The sequence below is a fragment of the Kwoniella botswanensis genome, chromosome 1, assembly GCF_036426115.1.
Source record: "Kwoniella botswanensis chromosome 1, complete sequence".
Taxonomy (NCBI): domain Eukaryota; kingdom Fungi; phylum Basidiomycota; class Tremellomycetes; order Tremellales; family Cryptococcaceae; genus Kwoniella; species Kwoniella botswanensis.
Genome location: NC_088599.1, coordinates 7,798,900 through 7,819,260, shown reverse-complemented (window position 1 = coordinate 7,819,260; position 20,361 = coordinate 7,798,900). Strand labels below are relative to the sequence as shown.

Genomic DNA, 20,361 nt, shown 5'->3' with positions numbered 1-20,361 from the left:
AATCTGGTTAGACTGTTCAAACCCAAATCTGTGTCTCCCAATACCATTACGGCCGGATTGAAGGGAATGGATTATTACCTCTTACCTCAATTTATGAGTGATTGTGTGGAGCGAGATCGAGTCGCTTTCGAAGGGGTGGAGGATGATGCTGGAGAAGGATAGGCGGAGTCGTCGCGTTGAGATCCTTACTTGCTTCTTCAATTCTTGGTATACATCTTGTTGCTTGTACGGTATATGTATTCTGTGTAATCATCCACCTCACTTTCCATGCCACACAACCTGTATGGTCGATAGTTGATAATTTCCCAATTCGGTAATTTGCCACGCGTGGAGATTAAGCTTCACCCTAGCTCTCATCTCTCCATTCGCGACTCTGCGTATGAGCATCAACTGACATACCTTTCTCACCATCATCAACCCACTCTTCCTTCACAGGTCTAAACCTCTCATCCTGCTCTGCGATCCAAAATGCCTGTCCCGAAAGGCATAGCATCCCGTAATAGGGTTCTCGCCTTGGCAGGACTCTTGTTCTCTTTGTTGTTCCTATTACACTTCCTCTTCCCAGGATCCAACAAGCTTCTCGCCCATACTCAACGATGGACCACAGCGTCCTCTTCTGTCATTCGTTCTAAATTCCTTAGAGCTAAAGCTCAAGCTCCTCGTCCACCAATCCATCATCCCATCCCCAAACTCATGGCAGATGCTGAAAAAGAATATGATGCTAAAATTCGTCGTCAGTCTAAATCACTCCATGAGGCCGTTGAAGAATACAAGAGAAGATACGGTATGAATCCACCTAAAGGTTTTGACGAATGGTATGAATTTGCCAAATCACATAATTCAATCATAATCGATGAATATGATCAATTGATAAGGGATTTAAAACCATTCTGGTTATTCTCTGGAGAAGAATTGAGAAGAAGATGTATTCAAGTTGGTTTCTTACCTTCAGTCGATTTAGTAAGAATTGAAAAGGGACAAACTAGGACTATAGATGTTTCCAAAGGATTTGACGATAGTGAAGTTGGTGCCAGAGCAAAAGGTTTTAGAGTAATGTTAGAAAAGTTTCAAGCTAAGTTACCCGACATGGATTTCCCAATTAACGAAAAGGCAGAAGGAAGGATTTTGGTTCCTTGGGAAGAAAATTTATTTAGTAATTTGACGGCGGACAGTTCTCGTGAGTCGGTCCATTTGCAGTGTATCTGTGTTGGGAGAAGGGAGAAGGGATGGGATCGACAGACGAGAGGAAGAGGAGGCAGGATATGAGTAAGATGGGCAAAAACAAGAAGGGAAGAGAAATCGGACAATGCAGAAGCAAATGATTAGATACTGTTGTTGAATTCGAGCTCATTGCTCACTAGCAAAACATCGTTCTTGCTAACCCTGACTACCCCATAGTCGGTATCGAGCACGTCTTGGGAGGCGAGTTCATCCCCGATTGGCGAGGAGATGGTAACGTCTGGGAAGCCTATCGTCGAACATGCGAACCTTCCTCTCAAGCACGTCGATTATTCGGTTCCTTACGATCACACTTGAAAGAAGGTCAAGCTCCTATATCCAGATTGGCCAATGCTGGTATAACGAGTGATGCCGTACCTGAAGATTTCTATTTCCCTGCTGGTGTAGATGATAAATACGATTTCTGCGCTCATCCATGGGCACATTACAACCAAGGTCATTTCTTCTCTGATTGGCGTACCATCCATGCTTTGTATCCCATGTTCTCACCTGCCAAGGGAGTGGGATACTCGGATATCCTCATCCCGTCCCATTATTATTTCTCATCCACCAAGAGATATACCTACGGTTGGGACCCGGTTAATATGGTTATCAAAGATGTAGATGATATGGAGACTGCATGGGAAGATAAGTCGGATGATATCTTCTGGAGAGGTGCCACGACTGGTGGTGGTTCGAGTCCACCAGGTTTCTTGGCTCAGTACCAACGGCATAGGTGAGTGGAGAATTCACACCTCCAGTCATTACGATTCTCATCACATCGAGTCCAGTCCGGTTGGAGATCTTACTTATCTAGCTAGCTCATTTTGGACCGGGCATCAATCAGATTCAAGCTGATATATATGTTTGCTGTGCAGATTCATCAAGATGACCTCTGATTCATCCGACGTCAACAAGACCGTTGTTTTTGCCGATCCACCCGGCACGAACAATTTCGTTTCCGCCTCGGTACCCATCGGACAGCTCAATCAAGATATGATGGATGTAGCATTTACCAAAGCCGTCGGATGTACTCAATACCCAGGTGGATGTGATGGTATGAGGAAAGATCATAGATTCGCGGATGCAGTTCCATTGGGTGAAAATTGGCGACACAAATATCTGATCGATATTGATGGTATGGGTTACTCGGCTCGATTGTTCGCTTTGGTGAGTTGGGCCATTCTCATCGTTAGCATTGTTGTAGCTTGTATGTACGGCTTTAATCAGTGAACGGCGCGCTAATTGAAATTTTGGTACGATCAGTTGAAATCTGAAAGTGCCGTATTGAAGTCTACGGTCTATACTGAATTTATGTCTGAATGGTTACAACCATGGTAAGTGCACAACAATATTATAATGACTCGCATATCATTTCGTGGTTGACAATTGCGTTTGTTAGGCTCCACTACATTCCAATCTCTCAGATGTACCAGGAGATATACAATGTACATGCCTACTTCTCCGGTCCATCAGAAGCGATGTTAGAAGCTTCCAACGCTACTCGAGGGACTTTCCAGGCTCCTGGTTTGACAACGAGGAAATTGGATACTGATGCCGAATTGCGGAAGATTGCAAAGGCAGGTAGAGATTGGATGTTCACCGTTGGTAGAAAGATTGATATGGAGAGTGAGTGTTGAGATCTTGATATTGTCCAATTGTCAGTGAGAGGAAATAAAGCTGATTTGTCGAGATATTGTGTTCAGTCTACGTATATAGATTATGTCTTGAATGGGGTAGATTGACGGCAGATGATAGAGAAGCTATGACATATAAGGGATAGACCGATAAAAGTGCGGTTGGTTGATGGAAGAAAGACAGTCAATGAGATATATCTGAGGTGTTAGGTATTGAATTTTGGATCTGATACATTCCATATACACATCTTACCATACTGGAGAACGATTTCATGTACATACATAGATAAAATCTGACATTTGAGATCTGGATGTGATGTCGGTATCGATGCATCAAAATCGTATTGGATCATGCATGCTATATATAGATGAGATGTTCACTAAGCTTTCGAGTTGAGCTTGGTAGATTACTGTCCAACCCAACATTTTTAGTAGCAGGAGGGTTCGTCGAATTCGGCACGTGCTCGCTTACACCGATTTATCATCCTCTTTTGAGATTGAACGCTTTGCAATACTATACGGTGATATACTTGATGTTTGGGAAACAGCTTGATCACTCTACTGGCCTATCACCGAAGTGACAAGGGAGCAAGTGATACGATCACCTATCGGGACTATGGCTCTACCGAATCCCCCTCCTTATCCACCACCACAATCATCAACATTATATCACCTTGATTCACCACCATCAACTAACGGCACCACCTCTACCGCTCCTGCACCATCCGTCCAATCTCTCCTGGATCAACAGTTGACTATCACCCTACTCGATCGTCGAACGATTATAGGCTACTTGATCTGCATAGACCACGATCAGAACTTCATCCTGAGAGATTCAGAAGAATACAAACCCCTTTACCCCAAACCTATCGAACAGCTTAGCTCGGAGGAGATAGAGAAGTGGGATGAGGTGAGACGGAATAGGATCGAATATTGGCCTAGATCCGATCCTGATGTCGTCAATTCCACGGACACCGCCCTTGAGCGAGGGTGGGGAGGAAGGAATGTAGGGTTAGTTTGTATAAGGGGAAAGGATATTGGGAAGGTAGAGGCGGATAAAGGCGTTTGGAAAGGGTTAGGTCGGGGTATGAAGGTTTGATGCATTAGCGAATTCATCGTAAGTGCTATCATTTTGAATTATATCGTAGCTGACATCATAGATTTGGGATGTAAGTCGATATACCTCGTCCAAGATTTCATTGATATACTATACATGATTCGGATGTCGTAACATACAATTGCACTCTATCTCCAATCAAACATGATACATATATATATGTATGCTACACGTTCCGATCTATACTATCGACACTCTAATCATTCCCCATTTGTTTCCCTCGAATCATACCACTTCTCAAACTCCTTCCAGCCCCAATCCTTCTCCCCGAACCCACCTCTATTCCTTACAATACTCCTTACGGCCTTACGTTCGACCTCATCCCTAAAACAGTTGGACCACCATTGATCGAGCGAATTACCCCTCATTGAACCTTCCTCGAAATTCAGTAGTCCCTCCGAATGGACGGCAGCGAAGAACAAAACGAGGCTGGCCGCGTGGGGTTGTAGTAGGGGGAATTCAGAGAGGTGTTTGAGGATTCGGGTAAGACGAAGGAGGTTATGCGAGTGGTCGCGGAGATTACGAACTGATAGGAATTAGATGGGAATATCAGCTTGACTGGTGGTAGTAGATGGAAGAAGGTCGCTTACATCTCTGTTTGTGGTCCTGGGAGAGTTTGAGTTTACCATTGTTAAAGTCGATTCCATAGAACGATAACATCTATCCGTGTGAGAGTTGGAAATACAAGTCGTAGTCAGTAGGTATATATATATATAGATGTTCTCCATATGAAAATGGTCAAACTATATAAGATGAACTCACCATCTTATACGATCTCAATAATCTATCTTGAATCGTTTCATCCACTTTCATTTTATCGATTTCATCTGGAGTCAAAGGCTGAGCCAGGGGATTCACCCCTCTTTCTCTTATAGGGAAGAACCCTAAACACCGCGCAGTATAGCCTCAGCTGATTGTATATAGTCTGACAGGGTGGCATGGAGGTTAGACGTACACTGTACATAACCACTATAGTGATGCAAGATACCAAATCAGCCACGTGCACTCTTGACACATACCAAGTCTGTGATGAGTTCCAAGCTGATATAAGGACGACTTACTGATTCATCTCCAGCTCTACCATGTCATTTTCGTAGCGTTTCATCCATTCTTCATATTTTAATCCATCTGGTTGACAGGGTATCTGATTCGAGTAGAATTGGTAGTTCTTATCTCCTAGGGAGCTTGAACTTTGACCTGCGTAGGAGGATAGGAAGAGGTCTACATCTTTTGATAACACGCGAGACAATTCAGCTAAGATATATATGCTCATATTCGCGCTCGTGGCATGATGATGAGCTAGACCTACCTCTTGGTCTAGGCATTGTGGATGTATGGTGTCTCACTTGGGCACCGGGCAGATGCGCGTGGGGTCGTTGAAGCGGACTGCGAGTTGACAGGTCGGAGGAAGCGCAGGATACCAAGGGGTACAGAAGGTGGGAAGCTATTCGGAGGGACTTTGGTGCGACGGACAATGACATGGTCGATCTTCCACCAATCGTCTACTCGGCGTCTGAATGGACTACTGACAGGTGTCTACATGCACTGATCACCATGTCATGGATCCAAGGTCAATGTCATCTTCATCACCCTTGGACACGATGGACCTACTCCACCTCACCACGCAAAGTCACGTGATGCAGGTGTGTGTCGGTAGCCGATGAATAAGTTAACAGAAAATAGTGCCATATCAAACATATCTCGAAATTTGCTTGTATACTTGCAATATCCATTACACCGTTGACGGCTTATAAACCAAGCAACATGTCATTCCTACCTACGCTCAGAGCGGCAGCTCCATCATCCTCTGCTATCCAAACACTCGCGAAACCGTTCCTGTCTTCTCGAGTCGCGCCCAGACGTTATGTGCAGTTGCGAAACTTATCATCAACCTCAACTCAACATGCAGCTAAGATGTCCAAGTCGCGATCCGTACAAGATGTAGAGAGAGAATTGGAGGAGCAGAAACAGATGCTGGCTAGGGCGAGTAGGACGAATCCTGGTATGGATGTGGGTGTACAAAATTTACCTGTTTTTGGTGAGTAGAAAATCATCATCGCGAACTATCTGAGTGATATTCTTGTATACTGACTATATTTCGACTATTGATTATCGATGTAGAATCATACGTAGATCCCCAGAAACCTGTCTGGTACTTCGCGCCTTATACGGGTGATCGGACGTATAAGGAGGAGAGGAAAGAACGAGCATCCTTGACTAGACAATCGTAAGTAGATTTTTCTTCCTCCGACACATTCGTATGTTCGACTTGTTGATATGTGCATATGACGTGAATATAGGCTCAACGAAATTATCAAACGAGGTGCTCTACCGCCATACCAGAATGACATGCGACGAAGTGCCCCAGACGCATGGAGACAATTCATGCTATGGACTAGAAGACAGAATTATTTCAAGAAATCGATGATCTACTTTAATAAGATGTATCAGGATTATATGAAGATACAAGCTGAGTGAGTCCAGTCAGGCGCTTTCCCTATACTAGAATAAAAGTCAACTGATGTACTGCTTTATTGCGGTTGCGATGGTATAGAGGTACGATAGGACAGGCATCTGCCATATCGAAAGATAATGCTCTGGCAGCTGCTCTCAATGTTATTCGAGGTAGAAAAGATACGATGTCATGGGAATTGATCAAAGAGAACCGACCGCCTTATTTGGTTTCTAGTAGGATGACGGTAGTCGATCCTAGGGATATGAAGATGGCTGCTCAGGTTGTCATTAGGTTTGATACCCAGCAGGTAAATTCAATCGCAACGGCCAACCGCAAACCGCAAATTTCTTCTCATCGACCAGATTTGGTTACATGACTGTAATGAATGAGAGCTGATATATCGGTTTGATGATTCAGGCACTCACCACCCAGAAGAAAGGTCAACAACCCATAAGACGAGAACAGAGGGTAATTGAAAATATAATATTCGAGATTTTCCCGGTGGATATTACGTGCGATTGGAAAGTCAAAGGTAAACTGATCGAGCAACAGGAAGTGAAGAAGGACTAGGTGGAAGTAGTGGATACAACGCAGCGCACTCTTCTTTCTCACATTGCATGCATATTTCTTATCCATACTTCTTTTGACCACGTACACCACGTACCGAAAACATATGGGAGAGCTTCTGTCTTTCTCTTTGATCCTGGTCGCTTCGAAGCTAGGCCACCGTGAGAGAGTTGCTGTCAAACTGGGCAAAGTGGGGCACCATCATGCACGTGGTTCCTCTCCAATCTGGTTCAGAAGTGCGAAGACGTCAAGCTGAGACATGAAATCAAAAGACTGGACTTTTGATTCTTTCAAGTAACATTCCTCATCTTGCATTGAAGCCACCCATCCACCTTACTGGAGAACCCAACCCGAATTAGAACGGTCTGGGGCCATGTATCACTCCTCTGGTCACGGTCGTGGAGCTGAGCAGGCTCCCCTTCTCCGACCTACAATCGTTACCATCCAATCTCATCATCCTCCCCGTCGTCGTCACAAGCGGAACGGTAGACACCCTGTACCCGTATTCTCTATCATATTCACCCTTATCCTTCTTCTCATAGTCGCCTTCCTAGCATGGGATGTATCTTCCTACGGGCACTGCTACGTCACACCTCTATGTAAAGCTTTAAGCGGTCGAAATGGATTAGAGCAGACGTGGTGGAGGAATCAAGGACCTTATGCTCCTTTTCGACCACTAGGACCTGGAGGTGGGAACAAGGACCTGCCGAAAGGATGTGAGATATCGCAGGTCACCGTCGTAAGCTTTCTTCATCGTATTGTATACAACACGGTCAAAAAGCTTATATGTGCTGAATAATATAGCTACACAGGCATGCCGCTAGGTATCCTACTTCCAGCGTTGGGGAATGTCTACTATCAGCTATGAAGAAGCTCGAGAACCGAGACGTTCAGATGCCAAGAAGGCATCCCGAACTTGCTTTCTTAACCAAAGCGGATCTAAAGTTGAAAGATTGGGATTTCGATGGATTGACAGATCAAGGTAGAAAACAGTAAGTGATCGATCAATTGGGACGACATTGACTGTGTCGATCCAAATCAAGTAGCTGATCAACTCTCTTTCCCGAACAGATCATGGATATCTGGAAGGCAAGTCAAGCAGATGTACGGCTCGTTCTTGCGAAACGCAGAAGGTGTCTTTACTAGGTCTTCTGGTGGTGAAAGAGTAGTTGAGACTTCGGGATATTGGCTTGAGGTGGGTGTACAGCTTGCTATTGATCAGATCATGACTCGGACAGCTGCTTTCGATATTCCTAGTGGAGATTATTTTGAGCTGATAATTTTGAATTTTAGGGCTTCAGAGGCGAAAGATTCAAGTTGCGAGATGTGTCTAAACTACCCAAAGTCGACTTGGTCATTCCTGAAGGAGAGGTATGTCACCTATCTTTGGATTTAGTATGCAAATGAACGGAACTGACACAAGCCACATTGGCCATACCATAGGCATTTAACAACACACTATCAGTACATTCATGTCCAGCGTTCCAGAACCTTTCTCCCAAACCTAGCGAGCTCAGGTTTACAGACTTATCACCACTTCTCGAGCCTACGTTGAATCGATTAAATGCGGTGCTGAAGCCTCGGCCGGCACTTGATACGGATGATCTAGTGTGTCTGGCAGATATGTGTGGCTATGATTCTCAGAGCAAGGGTACAGAATGGGAAGGCTGGTCGAAATGGTGTGGTATCTTTACGAAGGAAGAATGGGAAATCTTCGGCCACGGCAAAGATCTGAAAAGATGGTATGATCTCGGTGAAACGAGTGTGAGTACTACACCTCTCAGTTTCAAAGCATGTTAGGCTCAGGAGAGCTAAACGATTTCTTAATCGCTCAGCGATACGGGCCTACGATGGGGGTAAGCTTTTGTTTCCGTGCTTAATCAGCTGTTCATAGCTCATACGATGGTCATGGTGTTTAGGCTGGATATGTGAATGAGCTCCTCGCTAGATTGACAGACTCGGATGTCATCGACAACACCACAACGAATCATACCCTAGATTCTGATGAGAGGACCTTCCCGAAGGGTGGCAAACGTTTCTTCGTAGTGAGTTGCACCTCTCCTCACGACAGATCACCGACAGCAAACACACAGCTAATACACACTTGTTTGGAAAGGATTTTGGACATGACAACGAGATATTGGAAACAATCTCAGCTTTGGGATTATTGACAGTGAGTGTATGAAAACCAGATCCATTTAAGAACCTGGTTGACCGCTTTCCTTGATAATCTTTACAGCAACACCGTCCTTTGCCCACCACCTCAGTACCTCCTAAACGAACTTATATACTATCCCGGATTGTACCCTTCGGAGCTCGAATCGCGTTTGAGAGAGTGTCATGTAAGATGGGCAATTGGGAGCCCGATCCAGAAGCTGGAAGTCCATTGAGGGACGATCAAGGTAATGATGGTAAGAGGGACTATATTAGAATTCTGATCAAGTGAGTCATTTCGTGGCCTACATTCTTCACCATACTCCAAAGCCAACTTGACGCACGCCCTTAGCATTTTACTTACTACATCGTCGCTTTGTGCATTGTAGCGATAAGATCGAATCTGGTAATCATCCGTCATGCGAATTTTCAGGATTAGCCAATTTCGGTCTATGTGAATTGGATTCGTTTGTGGATAGTCAGCAATTTGCAAGGCAAGATGTGGATTGGTCAATCTGTTATGAGGAAGATGACGAAAATGACGAAAATGAGAGGGGTTGAGAGGAGAGTATCCCTGATGTGTATGTTCATAATGTACATCCTCCTAATGTCTAATGTAGTTTATTATGTAATGATGATCAATGAAAACAATGCAAATGCTTTGATATGAATGATGCAGGTATATATATCTTGTCCGTCCGGTAAATCAACTATGATATGTTTGAGAAAAAAAAGTTCGATAAAGGGATCTATTTGATAGAGTCAAGATGCTGGATGCAAAATCATGTGTTTTCGGGTTGCGAGACAGTAGGAGGTGGATCAAACTGCCCTGTCTTCTGTACGTGTTTGAGTGTATCTTCGGCTGTCTGGAGGAACGATTCTGGCATTCCTGCCAATCTGGCTGCTTTCTGTGACATTGATGAGAAGTGAAAAGAACATAATAAGCTGGGTTCTCCGAACAAAGGGAGTGGAGGAGGCAGCTTACAATGGCATGGGACTGATGATTGATACCAGGTTTCACTTTGTAAGAATACGAGAAAGCTTGATCCTATTCAGATAAGGTCTTTATATTAGCTCATGACAATGGCTGGGATTCCGCAAAATCAGACGCCGTGACGTGACATACCAACTCATCAACATCGGTACACCAATATTCCACTCCCTTCCTGCCCATTCCCTTTCCGTCATTTCGATCGTCTTCGTATGCCAACATTCTTCCCAACTCATGATAATGAGTTGCGAACATTGTTCTACATCCAATATGATTTAGGATATAGTCCAAGGTTGAATATGCAATTGAGACGCCAGCCTGTAAGGTCGTACCTCTACCAATCTCATCCATAATCACTAATGAATTCCTGGTAGCATTTTTGAGAATGGCAGCGGTCCTGCAGGAATATCGCAAAATTAGCCTGTCCGGACGTACCAATTTGGCAGAGTATGATCAAGGTAGAGACACTAACTCGACCATTTCAAGCATGAATGTACTCCTATCCCTCCAGAGATCATCTCTCGCTCCAATCCGACTGAAAACTTTATCGACGATACCGATTCTAGCTGTCTCAGCAGGGACGAACGACCCGCTCTGAGCTAAGATTGCTATGACTGCTGTCTGACGTAACAAGGTGGATTTACCACCTTGGTTCGGGCCAGTGATGATATGTAGATGGGATGACGAGTTCATATGTGTGTCGTTGGGAGTGAAAGTTCTAGAAGACTGGAGTAGGGATGATTCAATTGACGGATGTCTTCCTGCTATAATATCCAAGTCGGTACTGATTTTTGAGACGTTCAAAAATAAGCTGTCAGCTTGTTGGTTCTAGGAATGCTTTTCTTGAGCTGAGGAACCCTCACGAGTCATCCAGCTCGGGTCTGACCCATCCCATTTCTTTGGCATTTTGAGCAAAGCTCATCGTCAGGTCTATCTCGTCCACCAATTCGGCATTCTTTTGGATCCTGTCAGCTTGTTCAGTGATCTATCGAGAGATGCATCAATCAGTACCCAGAATCGGTAGAGAAAAGGAGGTCTTCGAACGTACCATACTTCTCAGATCTCTTTCAGCTCGCCGCTGAGCGATAGAAAGCGTCTCCATGGCTATTTCAGTCTTAGCGCCCAGAGCTGACCAAGGCTATTTCATCAAACGCACATATTAGCTCCCTAGGACACATAATCACAATGAGACGCTCAGGGCTATCTTGTTGTTGTCCATGTCATCAAATTATTTAGACTTACACCATGTGCGAAGTACGCGATCTTCCCACTTGTCCCACCGATTCTCTCTAGCGATCTGGCTTTCTCAACTTTTGAAGCTTCACTTGACGTCATTTGTACATGGTATCCATACCTCATCCCTTTGAGAAGTTTCAGATTGGGTGTGGCTGGGTTACCAGGCTAATGAGCTAGAACCATATAATTGATTTCAGGGCGTCAACTCACCGTATCTTTTGGCTAGTTCATACTGCAATTTCTCCTTCTCGTACTTCAGCGTTGCGAGCTCTTCATGCAGAGCCTGAAGCTCTTTTGAGAAGCTGGATGACCGCGTCAGGTCAGCTTCTGACCGATAGCCCTCGGGTCATCATTAGCTCACGTTGGGAGGATCCACCATTGTCTATCCTCTTTTTCTTGTTTCTCCCTGTCAATTTTATCTTTCTTACTTTCCTTGAGTTCTTTGCTACTAGCTCTTTCTCCCTCATTGGCTATCATAGTTTCTCCGGGATCTTCGTCCCCGTCTTCGCTCTCTTCCGGGGTAGAGCTCCACATGATAGCATTTTCGTCAATTGAGTCTTCGATCTTCTTAGCTAGATCACCAAGGGGCTGAAATTGTCCTATGAGCTCTTGTAGGCGTAGGACTCCTTCTGATCCAGCTCGATCCTTGTCATTCTGTATCTCATACGCTAGTTCACCCTTGACCCGAATTAATATACCTTCGACGGTCCTGATCCACACGCCCACGTCCCATATATCCCTATTACTTCCCCTTTGTCCTCTAAATCTCTGTACGATACGCATGACATCTTCTATGCCTCTGAGTATATCCCTCAGCTCCTCTCTTAGATCCTCCCTGTCATGAAACGCTTGAACCAGGTTCAATCTGGAATTGATAATTTCCAACGAAGTTGACGGTGAAGTGAGTGTACGGATCAATAGTCTATGACCTGATTGAGTGACAGTCTTTGATATGACAGAGAGTAAAGTACCTCGCGATGATACAGGGGAGATCGTTTGTCTCTCTCCAATAGCTACCAATCCACCCGGGCGCAGCGCATGCCTAATTTCCAAAGCTTGTAAGGTTGCTGCATCGATTTGCATTTGAGCTTCGCTGACCTGTCGGCTCGGCTGAGTCAAAGCTGGCATAGACTCCCGTAGGGCATATTGAAGATGATGTCTAAGTAGTGCTATTGCGATACCCTCTGTGGTCCTGGGCCGAGAAGGTATATCGGAAGGAAGAATATTACTGCTCCATAATGGAGGCGATTGATATGGATCGGCGAAAGATACATGTACACCCAGTACTTGAAGGAGGTTGAAGAGATCTGTCGTAGCGATGCCAATATTGGAATTTGGCCTAATGGTGTTATCCTGCCATATCGATAGTAGTGATCTATCGAGAACGACTTCACGAGGTGCAATTCTAGCTAGCTCATCTTCTATATTGGCCAAAGTAGTTTCTTTAGTAAAGAATTCGCCGGTCGAGGCATCCGTATAAGCCAATGATACTTGAGTGCTTTTCTTTCCATCCAGATCGATATTATCTTTCCCGAGTGAGATAGCAAGTAGGTATCTAGATTCGTTCCCATCTAACCAACCCTCATCAATCATCGTACCCGGAGTGACTACCCTATAAACCCTTCTTTCTTTTGGTCCCGTAGCAGCAGTAAGCTTCTTTCCGACATATGCGATGGATCCCTCTTCGTCATATTCTTCAACTATCACAACGGTATGACCTAATTCCTGTACTAGTATCTTGAGGTATTTGTCTAATGCAGCAACTGGAAAACCGGCAAAAGGGAATTTCCGTTCTATATCTTTCCCCTTGGATTTTGATTTTGAAGATTTCGTCTCTTGTGTCTGGTTGGGGTCGGCGACTTTGTATGATTTTTGAGCAAGTTTAATATTCAGTATTGAGGACAATTGCCGAGCGGGTTCGAAATATGACTGTTTGAGCAAGCATTGTTGCAAGTCAGCGATCAAGATTACTTGAAAAATTGAGCGGATACTGAACTCACTTCATAGAATTTCCCTACTCTGGTCAAAAGAATACAGTCCGGGAATCTAAGCCAGTTGGTATATACCTCTCTTGAAAGATCGGAGCTTGGTATAATACCTGCTGCTATAGCCCTGTCGATCTCGGCTTGCTCCTCGGCAGGCGACAAGACGGCAGTATCGAGTTGAGGTGAAGCTGAGATTGTTGATCAGTATTGGTACTCAGACCAACACACACATAGCTCTACTAGGCTCACCATTTTGTAAATCATCCACGTTTGCATGCGATACCACATGTTCTCTCCATTTTCCTAGTGGTGGAAGAGGTTGTCCATCGTCACCAAGCTTCCGCGTTGGAAGATCCGATAGATTGAAGCTCGTTGTGATCTTCTCAGACCTCGAGGCTGCCTTTCTGATTGTATCAGTCGTCGAATATGACCTGCCGCATATGAGTAATCCCAATATAGGTTTACTGTTCCTTCCCAGTCTGATACACTGGCGAATCCTTACTAAACTCATCGTTGTCGATCATATTCGTGACATTTGGGTGAAGGTAGTTCTCTAAAGATCAAATCAATGCTCAAAGCTATCAAGGAGCTTTTGAGTGTTTTATGCTAGGATTTGCGAATAGTACGAGGACGTCGATATGCACAAGTGTTGGGAGATGTTGATCCTGTGATGTTATGACCATGATGATGCTTCTTCATCCCATCGAAAGAAAGTCGAGAGACGGTGGTCCAAGCGCAATCGTGAATTGACCAGGCACGGTTATATACAAAGGTAATCAAGAGAACAGCATAGACTTTGCAGTCCGTCGCTTTGCTAGGACTGTCTATGCTGTTCCCAATCTCCCATTCATCCATCATTGTTTGTTGTTGGCGTACATCTTTCCATTCACCTGTCATATCCCATACACGACCTCCATCATCCTTGATCCTCGTCGCTCGTCACACTGGTGCAATATCTTATCCGTTCATTAATCGTCAATCCCAACTGCTGGACCGTCAAGCATGAACGGTGTCGAGAACAATCACGCTTCCTCCTCACGCCCTCCCTCACCTTCCCGGACGAATATAGTCTATATCCCAGAAGGAGGGTACGATGCTCAACCTCAGCCTCCGTTCGACTATCATTCCCTGGATGGTCAAGACCCATCTATATGCATAGACAATGGTCAGTTGATCAGCCCTCCTCTTCTCTTGGGCTAGCCGAACTGACGGTACCTCGGTTTCTTAGGTGCTCACTCATGGCGAGCGGGATTCAGCTCCATGTCAACGCCTTATGTCGATAGACCAAATATCATAGCGAAGTATAGAGAGAGGAAGTTCGGGAGAAATTTGCTGTTATTTGGGAGAGATACTGAGGTAGACGCGAACTCCAGGAGCAACATTAGAACGATGTTTGATGGAGATCTATTGATACATTCAGATTTACTGGTGAGCTTCCAGTATCAAAGCTTTGAGAAAGGACAGGACTGACGGCATAAATAGGAATGTGCGTTGGACATGACGTTCTGTACACTAGGTATCGATAGTCCGAAGATAGAACAGCCGATAGTGATGACGGAAAGATTGGCAAATCCTCTGTTCAGTCGAGCTAGTAAGCTGCACTTCCCCTTTTGCATCACAAGAACCGAGAGCTTACCTTTGTTTCATGCACACTCAGTGACATCCGAACTTCTCTTCGAGCTGTACAACGCTCCTTCGGTGACTTTCGGGATAGATTCCTTATTTGCTTTTTCAAGGCAGAAACATCAGGATGGGTTAGCCGTTAGTCTAGGTCATCAAGCGAGTACCGTTATACCTGTAGTGAACGGCAGGGGAATCATGAGCCGTGCTAAGAGGTTAGCTGAGCTCGAAGTGATGAAGGTACATGAGCTGATTGTTCTATTTAGGATCCCTTGGGGAGGCGCTCAAGCTTCTGAGCTGATGCTCAAACTTGCCCAACTTAAGTATCCGGCTTTCCCAACGAAAGTCACACCATCACAGGCAACTGTAAGTAAACTTTTAGCGAGAATTCAGAACGTTCTTATGCTGACATCGATATATTAGTTCATGTTTCGAGAAACATGCTACTTTTCTACCGACTACGATAAGGAATTGAACAGCCTGGCTGATCCTGCGAAATTATCTGAGATGACAAAGATAGTACAATTCCCATTCACTGCGCCAGTAAGCTGTGTTCCGTAATGTTTTCACTTCAAAATCATGTTCGGCTGCTGATTCTGCTATATGAAATGTAGGAGGTGAATGAGAAAACTGAAGCTGAACTAGCAGCTGCAGCGGAAAGGAGGAAAGAGCAAGGAAAGCGTTTACAGGAGATGCAGGCTAAGCAACGTGCCCAAAAAGTGAGCTATAAAGCCTTCATTTCCGGCAAATTAGCTGACTGATATAAAACATCAGCTCGCAGCAAAAGTCGCAGAGCTGGAAGAATACAAATTACTTCAATCTGAAAGACCACAATACAAAAAGGCCGAATTCCTATCGAGGTTACAGGAGATGACACCATTTGAGACGGAAGCTGAGATGGATAGTTGGATTAAAAAGACTGAAATCGAAGTCAGGAAGAAGCAGCGTAAAGATTTGGGTATGGAGGAGGAACCTGAAGAAGAACCTGTTTTCCCCCTTGTTGATCGACCTGATTCGGAACTGAACGAAGAAGAAATCAAAGAGAAGAGAAGACAGAGGTTGATGAAAGCTGGTTGGGAGGCGAGAGTAAAAGCTAGAGAAGAGAAGAAGAAAGAAAGGGAAAAACTGGTCAGTGAAGGATATCCTCAATCTAATTTGCGATGCTGATCGTGTTGGTGTTCCCGTGAATAGGAGGAAGAGAAGAGGTTGGAAGAGGAGGAAAGGACGACCAATCTTACTGGATGGTCATCCCGTCTCAAAGAGGAACAAGAGGTTAGCACTCCCTCTCTCCAAAAACCGTGTAGATTTCGCAGCTAATAGACCTCTTGCACAGTCTGTCATCGCTCGTATACAGGAGAGAAAGAAGCGCAAAGCACAACTTGGAGATAGGAAATCTGCTGCTGCTCAGAATAGGATGAAGAACATTGCAAGCTTGGCAGCAGAGGAGAAAACCAGTGGTAGCAAGAAGAGAAAGAAGGGAGAAGGTAAGTCCTGCTACTAAGCGGATATACGTTGTAATTACGATATCGTGAACTGATTAAAAACCCTGTTCTGATAGATGATGATGGATTTGGAATGGATGACTCTGATTGGCATGTCTATCGAGAAATCGTGAGTCACTCCTAAAGTACTCCAAATGAATATAGGAAGCTCAGATATATCTTTTCGACAGGGCGGAGATGACGAGTCCGAAGCAGAAGAAGATGATCAACTACTACTCCAGTCTCTAGAATCAAGATTACTGCAATACGATCCGTCCTTTACCGAAGAAAATACACTAATCGGACGAGCGGAAGCTAAAAATAAACTTATTAATGCGTTTGTGCGAGGTGGACTACCAACTGGGCAGAAATACGATTTCGACGATATCAAGTTGAATCATCAACTACATCTGAACGTAGAGAGGATCAGAGTACCTGAGACATGGTTCCAGCCATCTATGTGGGGCATCGATTCTGCCGGGTTAGGGGAAGTTGCAGGATGGGTATTGAATGGATTTGAAGAGGAAGAGAAAAGGAGATTAATGCAAGTGAGTAATCATGATTTATCGTTCTTGACGGCTACTGCTTTCAGTCCATCGAATATACAGAATCAAACTGATCATGATTTATCGTCATAGTGTATATTTGTGACGGGTGGAGGAGCGAATATACCTAATCTTATACCTCGGCTGCGTAATACCCTGACACCCATCTTCCCTTTCCGGGCACCTCTCAAAATTGTCTCTTCGCTTGATGGGGTTGATCCGAGATTGGAAGCTTGGAAAGGAATGGCTGAGTGGAGTAATACTGCCGAAGCGAAGGAAGCTAGAGTCACGAGAGCAGAGTATGAGGAATATGGCGGCGAATGGCTGAAAGAGCATAAGTGGGGTAACGTCGCTCCGTAAAAGGAAACCTGGTACACTGATCACATTCAAGCATGTGATATATGTATGTAATGCAGCTTTATAACGATAACTCCACGACAGATCAAACTACTACTATACACATATACTAACGATCAATCGAAATCTCATTCTACTTCTTCTCCTCACCTTTTTTCTCGGCATCAGCACTCTTAGCAGCTTCAGCTTTCTCTTTACCCCAATTAGTCAAGTACAAGAAAGCTATCATGCTAGGTAAAATTGAGAAGAGGACTATCCAGCCCATGTAATAAACGAAAGCTTCTGTACCGTATATCCTCCAAGGTGGTCTACTTGAATCGTTATTCCTTCTCCAATCATTACCACCATGGTAATCACCATTGTATCCTCCTCCGCCGTTATCATCATCGTAATAATATGTTGGGCTGGAATGATCCTTGCCGGCATATGGTGACCTAGCAACATCAAGAAACATCAGTTCCCTTGCGAACATGTAGTGATATGGTTTTTATTCACTTGTGAGAGGTGGTACCTTCCATACCGTAGAACGACTGAGACATGTACAGTATAACGATGAAAAGCTTGAAGAAAGCGTTGGCAGCGACGTAGTACATCATATTGGGGTGATTAGGTCCTGACATCAGACCAGTAGCGTAGAAAGCTAATCGACGATATCAGTACCGTTTGCGCCCAATTAAACTTCGATTGGAATATATGTAAGAACCTACATTCAATCCATCGTCCACCCCATGCATTGTACGAGCTTGCTCGCCAAGCTAGATCAGAGGCGATGGTCAGAGTGATCAAGACGATTATCGATAGCTAATCATCACGTCAGTCAGCAATGAATAGGTGTATTGACCGGGGTTGCTCACTTGATATAAGATCATCCATACAGCTGATCCCATATGTTTTGGTGCGTTAGTCCAGTCCACGTAACCTACTCCATCACCACCTTGATACCCTCTAGCGGCTATATAGAATTATCAGATCACCTGTCAGCCCCTTGCTTGCCTAGTGAGCCGTTCTCGATTTCACTCACGATAATGATGTCCATACTGAGCCACGTAATTATGGAAATTGGCTACGATGATGACTATTATTTTCAAGAAGTCGATATTAGCTAATGATTCAGCGTTTGGCCCCAAATGTGGTTCAAATCAACTCACATACTTCAGCTACGATCAAGATGATCAAAGCTAATATACCCACTAGGTTGAATAGGAAACATATCCATATCCATACGGTTGGCCAGGTCTCCCTACCTAACCATGGTTTCTTTTCGTCCGCCATTTTATGTGCACTTGGAAAGTAAAGACGATTTTTGAGGAATGGTGTTAGTCGTTATCAGTATGGTATATGATCAGTAGTTGTGGAGCGTGTGACGAGAAGAATGAAGTTGTGTTTTGGGAAGGAGAGCCGGGTTGTGGATTTAAGGGTTAAGCGATGAGATGGGTTATGGTGTGAGATGGAAGATGAAAGATGTAAAGACAAGATCAAAACCTGCAGTATTAGATGTGATATTGATCTATCTTATCTCCCTATCCCAGCCAACGTTGAAGCGAGATGCGCGACAGATGAAGTGATGACGTTGTTGAGCATCACTAATTGTAGTATCCTTTCATTCGATCCTTGCTTCATAATCGATATATCTCGTTAGCGGTATTCGAGCCCAAGTTACGAATGACACACTTTGACTTCCTTTGAAGATGAATTTTCATACGGGTTTCAGTGAGATCGTATCGAAAGGATGAGTAGCGTGTAACGGGTCAGCACGTAATACCAATATCAGTTGTATAGTTAATAGTGTCTTCCAGTGAACGGCCAAGAGAACATAGCATACATTACACTGTTCATCTATGTTACATCCTGAATTGATCTAATGGCATGCTAATCCTTTCCCATTCCCGCCTCCTAGAACAGATCTACAACAGACCCGAATCAGCTGCATTTTAGTGACGACGGACACGACAGCTGGACTTACCCTACGTCCATCTCACCCTCGTACATGACATGTCCTAAGAAGGCTCCAATAATTATAGATGCGAACAGATATGTGTTGTAGGTCATAGCTACCAGCATAAGCTGTTGTACAGATACATAGTCAATAAAATGATAATTTATGTCAGGATTTGGCCGAGATAGGATAATAACATGACATACCCAGAATGAGATTGCGACTGATAGAGCATAGAGGAAAGCTCTTGTCAGACGTGTTGAGAGCGACAATCGGGTCCTACCGAGAATCCATTAGTCAGTAAACAATATTGACTGATACTGATGTTAGAAACAGTACTCACATTCCGGCCTTAGCCAGTGCACCACCTTCAATGGCACTATATCCACCTGCTACAGGAGGTATACTGCTCTCCCGCCTGATCCCATTGGGGTGTACGCTCTCCCTTCGGTTGGGTGGGGATGTCTGATATAGGGATAAGGCGATTTTACGGTCCATCGATTTGATCGTGTTCAGCAGAGTGGAATATCCAAATGAAATCGCTATGACTGCGATGCTGGTTAGGCGAACTGATCAGCTGATGTTTTGATCGAGTACCAAGCAGTATCCATGGAGTATATAGATGAATGGGTGTACGAGACGATCAAGGATTGAAAGATTCGACGGGTGGGAATCGAAGGCAGGCCGTTGGGGAGAAGTGAGGTAGCAACCACCGATATGAATAGGTTTGTCGGAGCGAAAGCCAGAGAGAGATATCTTGACTTGTTTAGTCCACTCACCATGAGATGGCCATTGTCACAGGACCCGATATATGCCATGACTCAAAGACTACACAAGTATTCGCAACTTGATTGTTCCACAGCATGTTCATCTAAACATCAAGCTCAATCAGCAATCTTCGGCATGTCAAGAAAAGAGTTGTATCCACTCACAGAACATGCTGGCATACCATGTTCCATCCCAGGCATCGAATGGCCGCCATGTCCAGAGTGGTCACCGTGATCCATTGTGATTTTACTATGTATGTTGGCGTTGTGAATGATGAGAAAGGGTTGTTATGGA

The 20,361-nt window shown here is 44.4% G+C and overlaps 9 protein-coding genes across 9 annotated transcripts; 5 read left to right on the top strand and 4 right to left on the bottom strand.

The window, feature by feature from the left end:
* Positions 1–468: 468 nt before the first annotated feature.
* Positions 469–3,001, top strand: L199_002946 (uncharacterized protein; the record flags this gene model as incomplete). Its single annotated transcript, XM_064888684.1, has 6 exons — positions 469–1,177; positions 1,399–1,954; positions 2,097–2,388; positions 2,485–2,555; positions 2,621–2,847; positions 2,925–3,001. The coding sequence occupies 6 exons, from the start codon at positions 469–471 to the stop codon at positions 2,999–3,001; spliced, it is 1,932 nt and encodes a 643-aa protein (XP_064744756.1).
* A 470-nt stretch (positions 3,002–3,471) lies between these two features.
* L199_002945 (uncharacterized protein) lies at positions 3,472–3,954 on the top strand (the record flags this gene model as incomplete). Its single annotated transcript, XM_064888683.1, has 1 exon — positions 3,472–3,954. One exon carries the CDS (start codon positions 3,472–3,474, stop codon positions 3,952–3,954), a length of 483 nt encoding a protein of 160 aa, XP_064744755.1.
* Positions 3,955–4,172: 218 nt separating this feature from the next.
* Positions 4,173–5,297, bottom strand: L199_002944 (uncharacterized protein; the record flags this gene model as incomplete). Its single annotated transcript, XM_064888682.1, has 6 exons — positions 4,173–4,498; positions 4,563–4,632; positions 4,735–4,856; positions 4,928–4,941; positions 5,034–5,199; positions 5,282–5,297. 6 exons carry the CDS (start codon positions 5,295–5,297, stop codon positions 4,173–4,175), a joined length of 714 nt encoding a protein of 237 aa, XP_064744754.1.
* A 439-nt stretch (positions 5,298–5,736) lies between these two features.
* On the top strand, positions 5,737–6,997 carry L199_002943 (uncharacterized protein; the record flags this gene model as incomplete). Its single annotated transcript, XM_064888681.1, has 5 exons — positions 5,737–6,010; positions 6,094–6,199; positions 6,273–6,446; positions 6,527–6,734; positions 6,845–6,997. 5 exons carry the CDS (start codon positions 5,737–5,739, stop codon positions 6,995–6,997), a joined length of 915 nt encoding a protein of 304 aa, XP_064744753.1.
* A 370-nt stretch (positions 6,998–7,367) lies between these two features.
* Positions 7,368–9,709, top strand: L199_002942 (uncharacterized protein; the record flags this gene model as incomplete). Its single annotated transcript, XM_064888680.1, has 10 exons — positions 7,368–7,733; positions 7,799–7,986; positions 8,066–8,189; positions 8,288–8,365; positions 8,438–8,758; positions 8,830–8,850; positions 8,914–9,039; positions 9,111–9,167; positions 9,234–9,436; positions 9,538–9,709. The coding sequence occupies 10 exons, from the start codon at positions 7,368–7,370 to the stop codon at positions 9,707–9,709; spliced, it is 1,656 nt and encodes a 551-aa protein (XP_064744752.1).
* A 221-nt stretch (positions 9,710–9,930) lies between these two features.
* L199_002941 (uncharacterized protein) lies at positions 9,931–13,871 on the bottom strand (the record flags this gene model as incomplete). The annotated part of the gene is made up of 12 exons (XM_064888679.1): positions 9,931–10,056; positions 10,134–10,196; positions 10,275–10,536; positions 10,612–10,923; positions 11,003–11,124; positions 11,188–11,277; positions 11,382–11,527; positions 11,586–11,677; positions 11,737–13,181; positions 13,236–13,304; positions 13,376–13,548; positions 13,610–13,871. 12 exons carry the CDS (start codon positions 13,869–13,871, stop codon positions 9,931–9,933), a joined length of 3,162 nt encoding a protein of 1,053 aa, XP_064744751.1.
* Positions 13,872–14,362: 491 nt separating this feature from the next.
* L199_002940 (uncharacterized protein) lies at positions 14,363–17,366 on the top strand (the record flags this gene model as incomplete). The annotated part of the gene is made up of 13 exons (XM_064888678.1): positions 14,363–14,525; positions 14,589–14,788; positions 14,843–14,951; positions 15,018–15,195; positions 15,247–15,346; positions 15,404–15,523; positions 15,595–15,699; positions 15,755–16,108; positions 16,172–16,252; positions 16,314–16,464; positions 16,539–16,591; positions 16,653–17,009; positions 17,100–17,366. 13 exons carry the CDS (start codon positions 14,363–14,365, stop codon positions 17,364–17,366), a joined length of 2,238 nt encoding a protein of 745 aa, XP_064744750.1.
* Positions 17,367–17,496: 130 nt separating this feature from the next.
* On the bottom strand, positions 17,497–18,635 carry L199_002939 (uncharacterized protein; the record flags this gene model as incomplete). The annotated part of the gene is made up of 6 exons (XM_064888677.1): positions 17,497–17,797; positions 17,859–18,003; positions 18,071–18,164; positions 18,218–18,315; positions 18,385–18,438; positions 18,512–18,635. 6 exons carry the CDS (start codon positions 18,633–18,635, stop codon positions 17,497–17,499), a joined length of 816 nt encoding a protein of 271 aa, XP_064744749.1.
* Positions 18,636–19,221: 586 nt separating this feature from the next.
* L199_002938 (uncharacterized protein) lies at positions 19,222–20,306 on the bottom strand (the record flags this gene model as incomplete). The annotated part of the gene is made up of 6 exons (XM_064888676.1): positions 19,222–19,267; positions 19,327–19,427; positions 19,506–19,578; positions 19,643–19,855; positions 20,079–20,170; positions 20,232–20,306. 6 exons carry the CDS (start codon positions 20,304–20,306, stop codon positions 19,222–19,224), a joined length of 600 nt encoding a protein of 199 aa, XP_064744748.1.
* Between the last annotated feature and the right edge of the window lie 55 nt (positions 20,307–20,361).